The 20,422-nt window shown below is 40.3% G+C and overlaps 1 protein-coding gene across 4 annotated transcripts in view; it reads right to left on the reverse strand.

Moving 5' to 3' along the window:
* The window catches only part of LOC136862802 (ankyrin repeat domain-containing protein 13C), a 448,136-nt gene that overhangs the window by 84,111 nt on the left and 343,603 nt on the right, over positions 1-20,422 (reverse strand). For 3 of the 4 annotated variants that reach the window (XM_067139061.2, XM_067139059.2, XM_067139062.2), the window contains exons 7-8: positions 17,886-18,050; positions 17,657-17,806 (exon numbers count right to left, since the gene is read on the reverse strand). In XM_067139061.2, coding sequence (XP_066995162.1) covers positions 17,657-17,806; positions 17,886-18,050 — 315 coding nt within the window. The remainder of the gene's footprint in view (positions 1-17,656; positions 17,807-17,885; positions 18,051-20,422) is intronic. The other variant, XM_067139060.2, reaches the window with a different exon arrangement.

The raw sequence follows: 20,422 nt of genomic DNA on the forward strand, positions 1-20,422 counted from the left end.
TGTTCCAGATAGAGGCGGAACTTTTCTAGCGCAAATAAGACTGCCAAACCTTCAAGTTCAGAAATGGAATACTTGGCTTCTTGAGCCGATAAAGTCCTAGACGCATATGTGATGGGTTGCCTCCCTAGTTCAGTCTCTTGAAGAAGGACTGCAGCCACCACCGACGACGACGACGCATCGGTTTGGACGATGAATTTCTTCGAGAAATCAGGCATAGCAAGGACAGGGGCGTTACAAAGCGCTAACTTGAGGTCTTCGAAAGTGGCTTGTTGAGAAGGTCCCCACTCAAATTTGACGCCTTTCCTACGAAGTAAGTTCAAGGACGCCGCTCTATTAGCGAAGTTAGGAATAAATTTCCTGAAGAAATTCACCATGCCAATGAATCTGGCAATTCCTTTGATGTCCTTGGGAGGTTTGAAATCACGGATGGCCTGTGTTCTAGAATGATCTACTGCGACACCATCGGGCGACACAATATGCCCAGGAAATGACATAGAAGGCTTAGCAAAAACAACCTTAGACAACTTCACTGTTAACCCAGCCTTACGAAGGTGACTCAGGACCTCTTTCAGATGTTCTAGATGTTCTTCAAAGGTCTCAGAAAATACGATGACATCATCAAGATAATGGTATAAGTACTCAAATTTGATGTCGGAGAAGACCCTATCTAGCAATCGCGTAAGGACAGCTGCTCCCGTGGGGAGCCCGAAAGGCACGCGGTTGTACTCATACAAGTTCCGATCCGTGGCAAAAGCTGTAAGGTGTTTGGATTCTTCAGCCAGAGGGATCTGATTATACGCCTGATTAAGGTCTAAGATGGTGAAGAACTTAGCCTTTCGAAACCAAGAAAAACAAGAGTGAAGGTCGGGAAGGGGCACAGATTGTAACACCACCTTCCGATTTGAAGCCCTATAGTCAATCACAGGCCTGAAGCCACCTTGGGGTTTCGGGACTAAGAAAATAGGCGATGAATATGCTGACAGAGGGTCGAATAATACCATCTTTCAGCATCTGATCTATGATCTCCTTCAGAGCCTTCATTTTAGGTGGAGATAACCTATAAGGTGGAAATCTAACAGGAATCAAATCCGTAACATCAATATTGTATTCAATAAGATCAGTAACACCAAGAGTATCTGAGAAAACCTCTGGAAACGACTGACACAACTGATGAATACTATCAGCCTGCTCCTCAGGTAGATGTCTAAGGTCTAACAACATCTCATCCTGGGTAGGCGAAACAGATGAACATGACACAGAACTACATTTAAGTAAGGGGATTTTGAAATTACTAGCAAACTTGAAAGTGCACGACTTGCTCTGAATGTCGAGCACTAGACTGGTGTGCGACATGAAATCCGCTCCCAATATAATGGGGCAAGGCAAGTGCTTAGCCACAAACAGTTTAACTTTCCAAGTAAATTTAGCAATTCTAATTTTGGCATACAGAAAACCTAAAATTACTAATGGAGAAGTGTTAGCCGAAATGCATTGAACCGAAGACGAACAAAAATCGGAAAATTTACAAACAGATGTTAATTTGGAATACCATTCAGCCGAAATAATGGAACATACACTCCCAGAATCTAATAGAGCGGTGACAGGTTCATTATTTAATTCAATTTTGAGAAATGGTATATGTGCAGGGGAATCCGCCGCAATCCTAAGACATTCTTTAGGGCAATCAAATGTGGGGTTGGAAGACTTCCTACCATGTTCCGAGGCTGAGATTTCGGCTGGTTTACTTGGGGCTGAGCCTTAGAAAAATGAGTTAGCCGACTCAGTCGAAGCCACTAGTCACTTTTGATTATTGGTGGAAGTTGCACCCGAAGTTGAGAAGGAGGGGATGCTATTAGTATTACAGCAATTCTTGGCAATATGGGAAAAAGCACCGCATTTAAAACAGCCTCGAGATGGCCCTGCTCCATTCTTTGCCCCGTTGGATTTGATCAAAGGGCACTTGTTCCGGAGATGATCTGCGGATCCACAAGCATAACATTTGCGGGTTGCGATGGTTCGGCGAGGTGGAGGCCGAAGATTACTTGAAGAAGGAGGGGGCTCCCTCGCGACACGTACTGTGTCCGCATATCTAACCCCTTCGGCTGAGACAGCCATCGCTTCTAACTCGGCAAAGGTTTGCGGACGCGACGCAAAACATAAGTATGACCTGTAGGATGGTGAAATTCCTTCCACAATGGCCTGTACAATTTGATCTTCGGGGAAAATGGAGAGCAAATACCCTAGTGTTAAACTTAATATCTTGGATGACGTCTGCCAAGTTTTCATCCAATCGCTGTACTCTATAATAGTACTTCTGTATGAGAGAGGACCTTGCCCTAGCCGGAATTAAATTAGCTAACAAATGGGCATGGAAGTCTTCGATGGAGGATTGATCAGCTATGGCTCTTACTATTTTGTCAGAGAGGACACCAATGGAATAGGGATAAATAATCTGCAGAATTTGACACTGAGAAAGAGAAAATACAAGAGCGTGATCTTGGAACTCAACTAAAAACCTTAGGAATGAAATAACATCACTGGTGGAGTTAACAGAAAACTTAGAAATACCCCTGAGCAACATTGCTAATGGATGAGGCAAACTACTGAACCCGGGTGACATAGTAGGTAACGGCCTAGGGGGTGGAGAAGCTGTTTCAGAGGGTGCATTATTCAACACGAATGGAGGGATGGATGTATGACGACCTGACTCGGTTTCCAATGGGGCAGATGTTTGTTGAGTTGCCACGGATTTTCTACCTCCTTCACCCGTGGGAAAATCTTCCTCGCTAACTATGTTTACCAGAGTGGGTTGGTCGGTTTTGGGGGTAGCCGATCCAGATAACAATTGGCTAACCTTACTGGACAATTTAGAAAGGTTTTCGAGAAGAGCACTAGCCTCCTTCCCTTGAATGTCATTTAACTTAAGAGACAATAGATCAGTAACCCTATTGTAAAAATGGAACAATCTAGCTCGTACACGTTTAAGTTGATTTGGGGATGGATCACCCACTTCAAAAAAACTAACTACAGATGCTAGCTCAGTAGTGTGGTCAGTGATTGTGGAAAGAGCCTCATCAATATCCTTCTCTCCCAAGGTAGGGATACTAATCGGCAAATCAAGTGAATCCTTAAGTTTGTTGGTGTCTACCGCAACCGTGCCTCCAGATTGAACATTTCTAATTGTTAATTCATAAATTAATTCCTCCTTGCGCAAGTAGCTGGGATGGAGGACTTCGGAAGAGCCGGACATGATGACAGAACTTTATAAATTTAGAAAACCGGAAAAATTCCAGCGACTGAGAAAATTGTTAGAGTTCAAAACCAAAGCAATGTTTAGCTGTCAAAAGGGGCTTAAATGAGACCCATTCAACCACGCTCTGCTACCACTTGTTACGGAGTTATCCGTGGAAGGCAGAGGTGAAAGAAGGTGCGGGCTGGAATGGGTCTAACTACAAGTCCGAAAGATGAATTAAAATTTTCATAAAGGTTATATTTTCAGAACTTAACAATTTTCATATAGACTTTCAAAATTCAACAAGTAACAAATCAACAAGCCAAAATCAGGTACAATGAAATCACAAGTTTTAGGGGATCATTACAAGATCTGGGCTTCGAGCCCTGAGCTCTCAGCTCACAACCACAAATTACCAAAGGGCAGAAAACCCCTAATTACATGGAGCACTTGCTCCCACCTAGTAATGTCAAGCCTCCTAGAGGCACCTTTCAAAACACCATAAAGAGCTGACCCGCTCTCAATCTTTCAAGCCTATTAAAGGCAATACTATACTTTGCAATAACTTGCCATCGAGGCACAACTTACAAGAATAAAACAGGGGTATCTCGTACCCAGCCTACAGGGCCTTAAAAGAAAAATAATAGGTTAATTAAATGGCCCAAAATACCAAGATGAATGGAGGCGTTGCTTGCGCTCCTACATGAAACCTTATAAAACCTAAGGGGCACTAGGCCGATGACACAGGGGCTATTCCCAAGCTAGGGAGGTGACTCGTATAAGAAAATTTTAATACATTAAGAGTAGAAAATCGGTTATGAAAACGTAGTCACCTCAAATCAAAAATGAAGGGGATCTTGAGAGGGTAAAGCACTCTCTATCCCCGATTTACAGTTAAAGTAATATGAAAATTTTACATAAGCTGGCACTAAGTTACATTTTTAGATACGTAGGTTACATTGAAAAGGTTTCGGACCTTCCCCGAGGGCTAAACTGCTGAGCTAGCAAGAAATAAAGATGTTAAAAGGCCATTACCTTTGTTGAAGAGCTGCTGCCCGAAGAAGAGGCGCTACCCGCCCCCCTGCTATACTTCCATACACTAAGCTAGATGTTGTTGAAGTGGCGACGAGCCAGGAAAATCAGCAGTTGGGGAAGATTCGAGACCTTTCATGAATAATTAAGACACACCCACAGTCGTTAATTGGTAGCTACAAGTTACACATCAAAATTGGAGAAGGACGCAATTGGCTGAAAATTAATGACAGAAATTATTGATTGGCTAACTTCAAAACTGGCGGAAAGAAAAGATTTATATTGCCAACCCACAAATGAAAGAACGAAATTTAGTGAGGAACAAACTTATGAATACAAAATTTCTTCAAATAAAGTTCTACCACTTCGCACCAGGGTGCATGGTCATAGTTTTTGTAGAGACATCTATCAGAGAATGTCCACACTTCTTAATAATTAGTAAACAAAAGCAGTTTGAAATTAACACAGCGACATCTTCTGAGAAACTGTTGAGATAATTCAGTTTTTAAAGTTCAGAGTTTCTGCAGGAGGGGAGTATTTTAAGGCGGAAAATTCAAGAGTGCGGCGTAGAGGTGTACCAACCGGTACAAAGGCCACCGCCACTTCCTTCTCACTTCTAGGTCTTTCCCATCCCATCGTCACCATAAGACCATTCTGTGTCTGTGTGACATAAAACAATTTTTAAAAAAAATTGAGACCTATAATGATGCATGGCTCAGAATGCTGGGCGATGACTACTTAAAAGTCTTTATAGGAAAACCGGAAGGAGGACAGGAAGGCCCAGGAAGAGATGGATTAACGGTGCTGAGGACAACCTTAGAAAGATGGGAGTTAAATGCTGGAGAAGGAAAGCCGAGGACTGGGACGAATGGAGGCAGGTGATTAAGGAGGCCAAGGACTTACATGGACTGTAGCGCCAATCAGTAAGTAAGTATGCATCCGACAGTAGTAATATTACCATCACGCGTTGTAAGATCGAGTGTTACTGTTAGTAATACTACTAATACAAACTTCGAAATTTAGCCGCTCTTGAATGCTATTCATGTTATCAAATTAGTTGTTGATTTAACGTGTCTGTATCCTTCACTATCGATAAGTGATGCTATTGTTCGATAGTGACTGGTGGTGCAGCCTACAGACAATGTTTCGTAGCCATGTGCGCTCAGCTAATCTTACCTAATTGCTGACATACGTACTCCTCACACACTCTGGTCAGATAAGTTGAAATTTATGTGCATTTTCTAATGATAGATGATATGACCTCACAGTTTTAGAATGTAATTGTAGTGAGTCAACAGTCTGCAACCATCTCTCATGAAAATGTATACTGAGATATGGTGGATCTTGGACCTAATACAAGTAAAGGAAATCCTACGCATGCATACAGCCCAATAGATATATTGAGGATGACTGATGATCGGCTAACAAAAAGAATATGGAATTTTATTCAATCTAAGGCAACAAGGCCGAGATGGTTCCAGGAATGCGAAAAAGATCTGAGGCAGATTGGTATTTCAGACGAAGAAATTCAAGACAGGAACACATTCAGAAGATTGGTGGACAACTATCAAGGTTTCCAAATGGCATCAACTTCCAGAAGACGGAAAGGACCTTTGTCTGGTGAGCAAAAACAGGCACTCGTCGCTGGGCTCAGAAGATACTGGCAGGAAGTCAAAGCCGGAACAAGAACAAGACCTAGACACTGAAATGAAGTTGGTTGTTACCACGCAGTCCATAGAGGCTCAACTCGATGTATTTAAAAAAAAAATAATAATAATAATAATAATAATAATAATGGTATTGGCTTTTACGTCTCACTAACTACTTTTTCGGTTTATCAAGACGCCGAGGTGCCAGAATTTAGTCCCGCAGGAGTTCTTTTACGTCCCAGTAAATCTACCGACACGAGGCTGACATATTTGAGCACCTTCAGATACCACCAGACTGAGCCAGGATCGAACCTGCCAAGTTGGGGTCAGAAGGCCAGCGCCTCAACCATCTGAGCCACTCAGCCCGGTGGAGTAAAATATTGAAGGAAGGGGAAAACAAATACAATATATAAAGCAAGTAGAGGATATGTATGATGAGGTATCCAGGATTCTAGGATGAAACCATTAACACATATTAAAATTAGAACATGTTTCGCTCATGCTTTGTGAGCATCATCAGCCAGAATAACCTAATTCAAGATAGGTCAGGGCCCTGATCCCAGTACATATAATGTAAAAACGTCTAATAATACAACGACAAAACTAATTACAACAATTTAAAAATGATCAGTAAGGATATAATATGTCTATTAAAACATTTAGTGACCATTAAAATAGCTTGAAGTATAGGTGAATGATATGAAATGTTAATGATACGTTGTTGTTATTCGTACGGAACGATGAGCATAATCCTTGTACGATGGCATTAAACTGTTTATATTTGTGAACACTTTTACACATTAAAATGAACTATTGTGGACTGCTATCTTGTTACAGATGTCTTAAGATCAACATGTGTTGGTTGAAAAACGAATTGTATAGGCACCGTGCACGTCGCTCTAGCGGCTGGGCAGAGAACAACACGTGAGGCAGACACCAGACTCGCAGTAGCTGTTCTGTTATGACTGAGCATGTAGTCACTCAGGTGATAATGGCAGAGAAAAGGAGATCAAGTAAACGCAATTGTTGTGTTGTCAGATGATCCAATACTTACGCAAATACGGAAAGTGAAGTACAAATTTATTGTTTTCCAAAACAAGCGATAGATGTGGACCGAAGGAGGCGATGGATAATACAAGGAGTTAACCGAACGAAATAAGTAGGCCTACACATACATACTGCACATGTTTGCAATAAGTTCAGTTGATCCGATTTAATTTAATTTTTAGCATGATGGATCACTTTGGCAACCTACGACTTACTCAAGAATATGTAGTGCACATTTCATCGGAAACAAAAGATCTGGACACCCACTAAGTCCAGCCTATGATCCGACAATATTTCCGGATGAATCCAAGAAGAGGAATGTGTCGCCGGGATCCAGCTTACAGCGCTTTCACTGACAGCTCAAGCGATTAAAAAAGGAAGAATCAGACGGAAAATTTTCAAGTACAGTTTGCCCAAGTAACATAACCAAGGATACATCCGTGGGAACAGATGCATCTGAATTTCATTGTTCAGACTTCATGTTTTCTTGTTCAAAAAATGAAACCGACATTAATACACAAGCATGTATTCCACTTAATTTCGGTCTGGGAGGGGACATTACGAAACATGATAAAATGTGTGGAACGGAAGACAATCATGCAGACATCGAGGGTCCAGGTTTCCAAGGCTACAGTTCCATAAGGAACAATACACAAATGCGTGATTTAACAGGTGTGAACTTAGACGTCTTTGCCTTGCGTTATTACCAAACTGTATTGTAAAGAAATGGACAACTTGTAATAAAACTGTAATGTTTCGAAATTATGTAAAGAAACCAATTATTCATTTTCCTAATGAAAATGAAAATCGGACTGTCCTATTCTGCTTTGAGAGTGTTCACAAGACAACAATTTCACGTATTTTTACGACCGTGCTTATGCAACTTGCACTGCTTATGAAATATTTCATATTTTGGCCTAGTAAGGAAAGTGTTCAAGAAACAATGTCTCCAGCATTTAAAAGAAATTACGGTAATTGTCGAGTCATTATTGACTGCACGGAATTTAGAGTTGAACAGCCTCCCCAAGTAGATCAAGAGATTGTATTTCTATTCTCAATACAAGGGTTGATACACTGCAAAGTTTTAATTGCAATTACGCCTAATGGTTTGATCGCTTTAAATCTAAATGTTATGGTGGAAGAGCTAGCGACTCATTCGTAACAACCGTCAGTGGTTTACTTTCCTTCAACCGGGCGATGAGTTCATGGCTGATAAAGGATTTAGGCATCAGAACTAACTTATCTGGCCGCGGTATCATAATCGTGACACCACCGTTCTTACAGGACGGGAGATTAACAGCTGAGGAAGTTGAGAGTACTTACAATATTGCGAGTGTTAGAATTCACGTAGAAAGGTGTATTCAAAGAAACAAAATATACAATATATTACAGAAATTGCGAACAGAACTTTTTCCACACGTGGATGACATCGTCTGTGTGTTGCATGTTAACGAATTTGCAACCTCATCGAATAACACGAACAACAAATGAACTTCCATAGCATTCTATTGCTTCACTTTCCATTTCACTTCCGTAAGAATGTTCAAAGCAGCTCCCCGAATTGTAGATTCATTTACAAATGCGAGAGCTAAAGTATCAAAGTTATGTCGCCTAGTTTTGATCCGATTTGCTTTCGTGCTACCAGATTTCTTATCTTTTATTTTCTTGAAACCATCGAGGGCTTCCTGATTGAGATAGAGTGTTCAGGGAGATTTTAATTATATGATCTGTATCAACCTGCACTTTGCTGGTAAAAAACATTTCGTCACTCACAGTGCGAAAGGTGTATTTGTCTGGCTAGTGCACATCGTTAGAGACTTGTAAATGTAATAGCTGCATCACGATTTCCTCACATTCTTCTCTTTCCACATCATTCACTACCCTGTCTATCAATAAAGTGACTACGGCCCTGCACGATTGTTCGATTTCAGTACTTGCTTCTGCTCGATGCTTTTTACGAAGACTGCAAAGGATGTGTTTTAAAATATCCTCAGTTAATTCGAAGGGGGGAAGAGATGACCTCAAAGTATTTTTACCGAACAGTTCTTCACGCGTTTGCCTTTTCTATATTTTTCTGTTGACATTGTTTTCGGGCTCGGTTTTCCCCACTGTTGCGGACGGTCTGTTTTGGAAACAACACTTTCATTATTTATATAATACACTACCGCAGCTACGCGTTTGCAAGTTCTTCTGGCGCCGGCAGGACAGGAACATTTGCTGGTAGACACATTACGATTCTGGTCAACCTGAACACAAAATAAAAATGCACACAACTTAGCAAACATGCATCAATTAATCCTTACTAAATAAACTATATAAATTTTTACCTAACTACACCTTGCCTACCTCAAGTTTCACGATATAAGGCAGCAAATTGCCAGACGTTTGTCGGGTGACTTTTCTTGTGATGTATCCGAAACCATTCGAAATTAACTCTTCAACACCGTTAACGTGGCCACTGACAACAAGGTTTCTTCCTTTATTGCATGATGATTCACTTAGATCCCCGAATTGAATCGCTTTAAACCCGCAACTTGTTCGAATGTTACACATGTTGTATTGAGACTCTCGCACTGCGCCTCACCTCTTGTTTCAGAACGGGCCACTATGTAGCGCTAGTAGTAGCATTTCGATCTACCAGCACGGTGCCTATAGATGGATAAAACGTCGCCAGGTTAGCGTGAAATGGCTTTAAGAGATTTCCTAGTGTTATATTTCATCGTAGTGTTATTCAATATATTACTGTCAATTATCTTCGAACAGGGGACTAAAAGATCTCATAGGTGAAAAACATGAAATAGGTAAGCGTTGAAAAAGAAAAGAGAATGTGTGTCAGTTGCTGGGACTTAATTCTTTTTTCGCTAGTTGCTTCACATCGCACTGACACAGATAGGTCTTATGGCGACGATGGGACAGGAAAGGGCTAGGAGTGGGAAGGAAGCGGCTGTAGCCTTAATTAAAGTACAGCCCCAGCATTTGCCTGGTGTGAAAAATGGGAAACCACGGAAAACCATTTTCAGGGCTGCCGACAGTAGGGTTCGAACCTACTATCTCCCGAATACTGGATACTGGCCGCACTTAAGAGACTGCAGCTATCGAGCTCGGTGCTGGGATTTAAAATATGTCCTGCTGTGGGGAAATACTGTAAAAAGGCGCTTACCCTTGTGTTGATTGTAGAGTAAATGGTCCCTTAGTTGTTTACGGAGGTCTGATGGTCACTAACTTGTTGCTCCGTGTGTTGTATGTATGTGATCGTAGAGGTGGGGAAGATGGCGGAAGGGGAAAGGAGGGCGGGGCGCTGCACGAGTTGTGAGCTGTGAGAGGGGATGCAGTGCGAGGAGGCGAAGTAGGAGTAGCTCCTGTTGCTACCGGTGGATGAAAACCATGATTATAGTGGAAGATTTTCATGAAGTTGTTGGCGTTGATACTGAAATTAGTGATTAGATTGGGTATTTGCTCAACTATGGGACTATTAGTGGCAAAAAATGAGAGTATCCTCCTATTCAATACATCATATATTCCGTCATTAGAATTTGTTTGCTCCGTCTAATGACGGAATATATGATGTATTGAATAGGAGGATACTCTCATTTTTCGCCATTGTAAAGTGAAAACCGTCAATACGGAATGATTCTAATATCTTGTAATGGACTATTGGTGTCAGAGATATCATTTAAATTTCTATTTTTATTAAAATGATGGTCCAAGGAAATGCAAGCGTTTTCATACCCGGTCATTAGACTACTTTTGCTTGCGTATTTTAGTATTTGCATATACTGATCGATCGTACTAAAAGTATGCCCCGTTTTCCTCATATGGATACTCACGGCGGAATGTTTTCTGTGTTTTAAGGTGTTATAATGTTCTAAATACCTTATTCTAAATCTGCGGCCGGTCTGTCCGACATACGAAAAATTGCAATGTGTGCATCTGAGTCTATATATTCCCGAGTTTGAGAATTTGTCGTAAATTGTATTAATGGAGTTGGAATTGAAGAAAATGTTATGGTTGGTATTTATAATGAGATTTTCAACTTGCAATGTAACTGCCAACCAGGCAAATTTGAAGAATAGATTTCTTAATCTCAAGGTGAAGGTCAGCAAAACGTCTAGAGACATTTCATTTCTAAAAGAATGTTTAAAGAATAGTCTAATTCCAAAATTCCTAAAAAAACTCACAAAGGAAAAATATCTTTTCTTCCAGTTTGTTGAACACTCAAAAGAAAATTAATGATATCTGGCTGAAAAACGAAATTAAATTACATTATAAGAAAAAATCATTTTTGAATGTACAACTTTATAATGCGCATTTGGAGATCTCAAGTATGCCCCCATTAGAATGGGACTCCTATTCTAAATCTGTTAACAAAAAAGTGTCAGTTGCTATGAACAATAAGCAATTAGTTTTGGAGAAAAACTAAAATCCCTCAAAGAGTCAAAAACTAAGTTTGATAAGTTACTTACAATGACTAATTTGCATACACCCCAGATAAACAACATCCCCACTACTGTGAATTTATCTAACACCACATTCACTAATAGTAAAATGGATCTCTTGAATAAAGGTATGAAATTTAATTGGCCCAATCCTAATAAGTCTGATGACCTCATCACCAGTATTGCCGAAGTTGAATCTAGTATTTCAAAACTCCCCATCGAACATCGAAACGTGAAGTACGAAATAAAGACGAAACTCCCCTCTTTAGTTAAAGATTTGAAATCAAAGTCATTACCAAAATTTAACAAACAGATAGACGAGATAAGAGCTCTACCAAAAATAGACAAGCAGGAGATTATAAATTGTAAAAATAGTCCCACATACATTTCAAAATGTTTGCACCGTTTCCTATGCAAGCATTACAAATTCAATAATCAAGCCTACGAAAAGAACTCTGCTGATTTCTGCGAAAAACTGTCTATATTCAAATTAACAGACATGTTATGGTATCATACGATATAACTAACATGTATTCGAACATACCCGTACATGACACAATCATAATCGTAAAAACTAACCTTATGAAACACAATACTCTAAGCAGATGTGAAATAAACGACTTCATTAATTTACTGAAATTCGTACTTAACTATAATTATTTCACTTTCAAAAATAAAATATACCATCAAAAGTGACTAGCAATGGGCGACCCAATCTCCGGCATCCTCGCTAACATCTTCATGGACGATTTGGAAACCGATTCAATAATCAATAAAATTAACGGCTTACAACTCTGGCTAAGATTTGTGGATGGCACGTTCGCGATCAAAGATAGACAATTGAACAATAGCGACAACATACTCACGTTCCTCAACAACCTTAACAACAATATCAAGTTCACTAAGGAGGACGAGGTCAACAATTCCTTAAACATTTTAGATTCAATTTTGACTAGAGACAACGGAAAGTTAATTTATCAAATTTACAGGAAACCATCTGCTGCTCCTTTAACAATAAAAACCATATCATTGCACCCCCAATCCCACAAGCAGGCAACATTTTACAGCTTGGTTTACAGGGCCTTGAACATTCCTTTCTCTTATGCTAATCAAAAAAAGGAACTACGTTTCATCAAAGAATTAGCCTTGCTGAACGGATTTAAACCTGATATGATCACCAAAATCATAGGTAGAAGCAGGTCAAAGAATAAAACTACATTAATCCCTGAAAAAGTCAAAAAACAAAATTTTGCTACTTTTACGTTCACTAATCCAGCCGTTTACAATATCACCAAACCATTAAGAAAGCACAATATTAACATTTCATACCGGACCCATAATACCGTAACATTTTCTTCAATTCCAACTCCATTAATACAATTTACGACAAATTCTCAAACTCGGGAATATATAGACTCAGGCGCACACATTGCAATTTTTCGTATGTCGGACAGACCGGCCGCAGCTTTAGAATAAGGTATTTAGAACATTATAACACCTTAAAACACAGAAAACATTCCACCATGAGTATCCATATGAGGAAAACGGGGCATACTTTTAGTACGATCGATCAGGATATGCAAATACTAAAATACACAAACAAAAGTAGTCTAATGACCGGGTACGAAAACGCTTACATTTCCTTGGACCATCATTTTAATAAAAATAGAAACTTAAATGATATCTTGGACATTAATAGTCCCATAGTTGAGCAAATACCCAATCTAATCGCTAATTTCGGTATCAATGCCAACAACTCCATGAAAATCTTCCACTATAAACACGGTTTTCATACCCCGGTAGCAACAGGAGCTACTCCTACTTCGCCTCCTCGCACTGCATCCCCTCTCTCAGCTCACAACTCGCGCAGCGCCCCGCCCTCCTTTCCCCTTCCGCAATCTTCCCCACCTCTACGATCACATACATACAACACACGGAGCAACAAGTTAGTGACCATCAGACCTCCGTAAACAACTAAGGGACCATACACTCTTCAATCAACACAAGGGTAAGCGCCTTCTTACAGTATTTCCCCACAGCAGGACATATTTTAAATCCCAGCAACTGACACATATTCTCTTTTCTTTTTCAGGGCTCACCTATTTCATGTTTTTCACCTATGAGATCTTTTAGTCCCCTGTTCGAAGATCATTGACAGTATATATTGAATAACATTACAATGAAATATAACATGAGGAAATCTCTTAAAGCCGTTTCACGCTAACCTGGCGACGTTTTATTCATCTATACAATTCATTTTTCAACCAACACATGTTGATCCTAAGACATGTGTAACAAGATAGCAGTCCACAATAGTTCATTTTAATGTGTAAAAGTGTTCACAAATACACTGACTTAGCAAATGTCATGGGATAGTCACCTAATAGCGTGTGGGACCTCCTCTGGCCCTGCCAACTGCAGTGAGACGCCATGGAAGTGAGTCGACAAGTCCCTGGTAGTCTTCTGGACACAGCTGACACCAAATCGTTTGCAGAGCAGCCGCCAATGCTGGTCTGTTCGTGGGTGCAGGATCCATGGCACGGAGCCTGCTTTCCAAGACATACCAGATATGCTCGATAGGGTTCATATCGGTGCTCCTGGGTGGCCATGGCAATCGTTGGACCTCCGCTGCATGTTCCTGGAACCATTCCCGGGCGACGTGGGAGTAATGTGCCTGCGGGATATCATCTTGAAACACCGCAGATCCGTCTGGTCGCTGGAAGGGCAAAAATGGGTGGAGATGGTCTCCGAGCAGCTCAACATACCGCGTACCATTCGAAGTCTCTTCCAGAACAACTAGGGGGCCCATTCCATACCAGGAAAATGCACCCCAGATCATAACGGAGACACCAGCGCCCTGGACCACACCTTCGAGGCAGGTGGGATCAATCGCTTCACGTGGTCTGCGCCATACATGGTGCCTCCCATCGGCATGGTGCAGTTGAAATCGTGATTCGTCTGACCGTATCACGTTACGCCATTGTTCCAGTATCCATCCCTGGTGACTGGCGACAAATGCGCATCATTGTGCCCGACGACGTTGGGTTAACAGTGGCACCCGTGTGCGGTGCCGGCTCCCATACCCCATAGAATCCATGTTCCTATGGATTGTCCACTGGGAGAAGTGTCTAGCATGGCCTGTGTTGAATTTAGCCGTGATTTGTTGCACGGTTGCCCGTCTGTCATTATTGACAATCCGTCTCAGATGTCGCCGGTCACGGTCATCAAGGGTGGCTGGACGGCCGGTCGTTCGTCTGTTGTGGACTTTGACACCCGCATTCAACCATTCACGATACACCCTGGACACGGTTGATCGTGTGCAGCCAAATTCCCGCACCACTTCCAAAATCGCATTTCCCATCCGTCGGGCACCGACCACCATACCCCGTTCGAACGGTGTCAGCTCACGATGACGTTCCATGTTACACCTGTCACATGCACAGCCACTGCTCACAAGGCCTCCTATACAACTGCCGCTGGCACAGGGGTAGTGTGGTGCTCAGACAACACACATGCGCATCAGTGCTCAGCTATCCCATGACATTTGCTCAGTCAGTGTATAAACAGTTTAATGCCATCGTATGAGGATTATGCTCATCGTTCCGTACGAATAACAACAACGTATCATTAACATTTCATTTCATTCACCTACACTTCAAGCTATTTTAATGGTCACTAAATGTTTTAATAGACATATCCTTACTGATCATTTTTAAATTGTTGTAATTAGTTTTATCGGTGTATTATTGGACGTTTTTACATTATATGTACTGGGATCAGGGCCTTGACCTACCGTGAATTAGGTTATTCTGGCTGATGATGCTCACAAAGCATGAGCGAAACATGTCCTAATTTTAATATCTGTTAATGGTTTCATCCTAAATATAAAGGATTACTATGTATTGTAAAGGTGGTTTTTATTATTTTAACAACTTCTTTTTCTGAATTCCAACACGGCTTTATAATGATACAACTTGCAATATGTTAAGTCTACAAAATACTTCACAGAATTTAATTACAGCCCCAGCATTATGAAAACGGGAAACCAAGGAATACCATCTTCAGGGCTGCCAACAGTGGTGTTTGAACCCACTATCTCCTGGATGCAAGCCGCGCCCCTAACCGCACATCCAACTCGCCTGGTACTTTTCAGAACAGTCCTGCAGTCTATCTCTGGTCCCTTCCTGCAGACTTTGTGTAGCATTTGTCTTCAACTCATCAGCCAACATGAACCTCCATCCCATGAGCAGTGTTTAGACTTTTGGATACACGTAATAATAATCTGACGAATATGGAGGATCAAAAAGGATGGGTATGTTCTGAAAGGATTCGCTCCCCTGGAGTGGCTGGTGTGCTGGGACATTGTCATGATGATCCCGTCTTAGCCACACATTGCAACACCAGTCTGATCCGTTGGCTGAATGGTCAGCGTAGTGGTCTTCGGTTCAGAGGGTCCCGGGTTCGATTCCCGGCCAGGTCGGGGATTTTAACCTTCACTGGTTAATTTCAATGGCCCGGGGGCTGGGTGTTTGTGCTGTCCCCAACATCCCTGCAACTCACACACCACACATAACACTATCCTCCACCACAAGACATGGCAGATGCCGCTCATCCCCTCATCGGAGGGTCTGCTTACAAGGGCTGCGCTCGGCTAGAAATAGCCACACGAAATTATAAATTATTATATTGAGACACCAAAGAATGATGACATATATTTCCTTTGGTACAGTTAGACTATCAGGAATGAACTTGAAATGTGAGAATGATATGGAGAGAGAGGAGTTTTCAGACAGATATTTAAAGTTGAATAGTTAACTGATGGTTGAGACCAGAGACAGGGCCATCAGGTGAAATTCTAAGGATAGCATGTCAGCATATCCAAGAGCAATCAGTCTGTCATAAATGCAAACTATACTCCATGCAGGCAAGGTAGATACGTTGCCAGCCAAGCAAGACAGTGCCAGCCAATGGTTGGTTACCGATTGATTCTACCGATATTGTAATGTTTTATTAATAATAATAATAATAATGTTCCTGGCTTCATATCCTACTAACTGTATTTACAGTTTTTGGAGACATCATGGTGCCAGAATGTTGTCCCACAGGAGTTATTTTACGTATTGGTAAAATTACTGACAAAAGTCTGGAGTATTTGAGTACCGGTACCTTCAAATACTACCAGACTTAGACGAGACAAGAAGTTGTGCTCAGAAGACCACTATTTCTAACATCTGAGCCTGTAGCATTTTGTTGTCTCGATTACCTGTAGTATTTTGTATGATAAATTAAAATAACTACGTGCATACATCAGTAACAATTACAATAAATTAATAGTCTCTCTCCAGGTGAGGGTCATCAGTGAATGGGAGAGAAGCATTTTCTACTCCTATTAACCCTTAATTAGTCGCTCACGGAGATTTCCTCCGGGCCGATTATATTTTGCACGGTACTAAACTTCCCAGTTGAACTGTGGGTCTACCCATCCCTATACCTTTCTCCTTGTTCATTTGGACTAGTCCTGTCAGCATTTCGGCGCGATCATGCATCCTGTGTGCGAGTGTGGATCATTGTTTTGACGAGTGACATCGCCTGGATGTTTCCTCCATGTGCGATTAAAATACCTTATATTTTAGTCCTTAATTTTTTATTTTGGAGGTCGATGACGTTGTTTTGTTCATCTAAACTTATTTTAGAAAAATATTATTTCATAATTCATATGATGTGTTCACTGCAGGTAATGGCGAGTCTCATGAATTTAATATCATAAGATCATTCGACATAGTTAAGGTCTACAGTACTGTATTCTGCTTTTAGATCAAACAAACTGTGTTTAAATAACCTACAATTACTTAAAAGGGTTTCTTTTAATTATACCGAAGAATACTGCAAACGAACATGCCACATCTCAAAAGACGAAAATGACGCGCATTTTTAACCCCGGAGGTTACTTCCGTGCACGACTAGTAACGTATTAATTTTCGTGTGACTAGACAAGGGTTCATTTATTCAAATTCATGAATTTGTAAAACATTAGTTTACTAATTACCATTTATAAGAAATTTCAGCAAGTGATCAGCATAACATTTTAATTAATATATTCTTGTTACCATGACAGGATGAATGACTTATACAGCAAATAAATATTTTAAGAATGGTAACAAAAGATTAGATTGTTCAATCTAGTAAGATATTAATTATTATTAAGAATCATTCTTCATCACAGTATAAGCAACAGCAAGATCATATGCTAGAATACTTACCATAGCAACAGTTGCCTTAAATGACTTTGTGGTTTCTTTATAAACCAACTCTCTTCCCAAAGGAGAATGAGCACCAACTTCACTCTGAATGTATTCGTCCCACGTGACTGAACATTCTGGTGGTGGTATTAATGAAGGTCTCCTCAGAGGCTGAAACATTATTGCCCAACCTACATTCATAAGAAACAAGTGAGAAGTCTGTATCAAGTAGATAGTACGATCAACTTACCTCCCCATTATTATCGAAACCCTGTGTGCTGCCCTTAGTAAAACTCTCCATAATAGCCTTGTTCTTTTGTAAATCCTCTTCTGAGAGGTGTTCTCTTCTTTTACGAGATTCTAGCAACATTCCATTAATTACATAGAATTCTGAATGGAATGGTCCAACCATTTCCTAAAAAAATAAGGATTCAAATTTATAACATACATTATGAACAAAATCCTTCACTAAGAGAGAGAATACAAATATGTACAAAATCTCAAACCATTTCACTGATTTCACATCAACTTCCGTCCATAATATGTCTGTCTGTCTGTCTGTCTGTCTGTCTGTCTGTCTGTCTGTCTGTCTGTCTGTCTGTAAGGTCATCAGCCCAGAGGCTGGTTGGATCCTCAAATAGCACCACCAAAGGTTATGCGGTTATAAGGAAACCCCAAAAACCAATGGCAGCACCAAAATGAGGCATACTAGGCAAGATGAGGAGTGAGGTAGTTTGCCATTGCTTTCCTCACTGGGTCAGAAACTACTATTGCAGCATGACTAACCCTATGAGCAGTACCTTTCATAACACTCAGATGCACTAGTCGTGCTCTGAATGTCATTACTCAGCACTACCCATACCCCAGCAACTTCCATATTGTCACAGCCGTGGATGAGACTGGGACTTCGGTGGAAGCTACACTTTACTCTGGCCTGTGCCAAGAGATGGATGCAAAAGTACTGTATCCATCAAGAAATGACAGCAGGCAGCCATGATATGTATACTGAGAGAACTACAGGGAAAAAAATTCAATCAGTCATCAATAAATCAATACTGATCTGCATTTAGGGCAGTCGCCCAGGTGGCAGATTCCCTATCTGTTGTTTTCCTAGCCTTTTCTTAAATGATTTCAAAGATTGGAGATTTATTGAACATTTCCCTTGGTAAGTTACTCCAATCCCTATCTCCCCTTCCTATAAATGAATATTTGCCCCAATATGTCCTCTTGAATTCCAACTTTATATTCAAATTGTTATCTTTCCTACTTTTAAAGATGCCACTCAAACTTACTCGTCCAGTCATTCCACGCCATCTCTCCACTGACAGCTCGGAACATACCACTTACAAATTTCATATTTGGTCCGTATTGAAATGTACATCAGTTTAAGATATTACCAAAATTTATTAGGGTCAACCTATTCAATACAATTGAATTTCCAAAGTTAGGACTTACATCCTATTAAACTAAAATTTGAAGGGACATGTTTTGCCCTTTAAAAGGGCATCATCAGCCTTTTTACACTCATACTCAAAGACAAAAATCAGGATCCTGATTGTTATGGTAAAAAAAAAAAAAAAAAATGAGAATATAAGATTGGAATGAGTATTATACAATGTGAGAAATTATTATGAGTTCTTATATAATAATTTACAATTGAAACTTCATTTAAAATGTTTGCGAAGAAAAGGTTGAAGTTCGTATGATATAACACTAGTAATTTTAAAATAATTTCATAAAATAGACAAACTAGGCCTTAACCACATAATAACAAGAAGGTCTATGGCTAAAGTTGCCGTATCAAAGTTCGAGTGAAATTCGGCTGGAAGCAATTTGATTCACATGTTGAAGAGAAGGTTAATGGACCTTAGTAGCCACTTAAGATGAAGCTGAAACTTTCTTGTTGAAAACTTGTGATATTAAACTGTAGTATGGTGCTATGTAGAATATAAAGTTGGATCCACTAATCCATTAATCTCGTTATTTACGAAGTGGGTTCGTGGTCTCCATAATTTTGTTGAAGGAGTGATAAAGAGTTCATAATTGAATGTTGCCGTATAGATCTTTGCTAACTCGTATACTGATCGTTAAATGGGAACATTCTTACTTGTTGTTGGCTGTAGTTTTGAATATAGATTAACTATTGAAGAATATATGGTGAAGAATCTGTAATGAGAAGAGAATAAAAAGATATGAAGTTTAGAGGAAAAAACGGTTAAATTAGGCAAAATGATATGTATTCAATTACTTACGTTTTCGATTTTTGTGGTATGAACTGGTTGTCTGAATGGTCTCGGAACGAGTAAGATTTGAATATTGTGTGTTGTATCCGTGTGGAACTGAGGGAGGGGAGTGTGATGGAGGAAAGGAAATGGGCGGAGCGTTGATCTTGCACGCTATTGGCTGTTGAAGATGTGGAATTGAGGGAGAGGGGTGTAATGGAGAAGAGGAGGTGGGCGGAGGGTTGAGCTTATGCACTGTTGGCTGTGAAAGATTAGCAGGGGACGGAGGGAGTTACCTTTAAGGGGAAGTTGGGATGTTTATTGGAAGTTAGTTTAAGATTTTTAAGGATTTTATTTAAATTTGGATTTAAAGATTGTAATAAATTGGGTAAAGTCTTGTATAAGGGATTTTTTATTTCGACGGGATCTATGAGATTTAGGTCTTTGTTGTAATGTTGATCTAGATATATGTAAATGATTTCTAATTTGTTCATTAATTTTCCTTTGCCTAATAGTTTGATGATTGTAAGGTCCTGTTCGATAGTTGTGAAATGATGACCTGTAT

The sequence above is a fragment of the Anabrus simplex genome, chromosome 2 (assembly GCF_040414725.1).
Source record: "Anabrus simplex isolate iqAnaSimp1 chromosome 2, ASM4041472v1, whole genome shotgun sequence".
Lineage (NCBI taxonomy): Eukaryota > Metazoa > Arthropoda > Insecta > Orthoptera > Tettigoniidae > Anabrus > Anabrus simplex.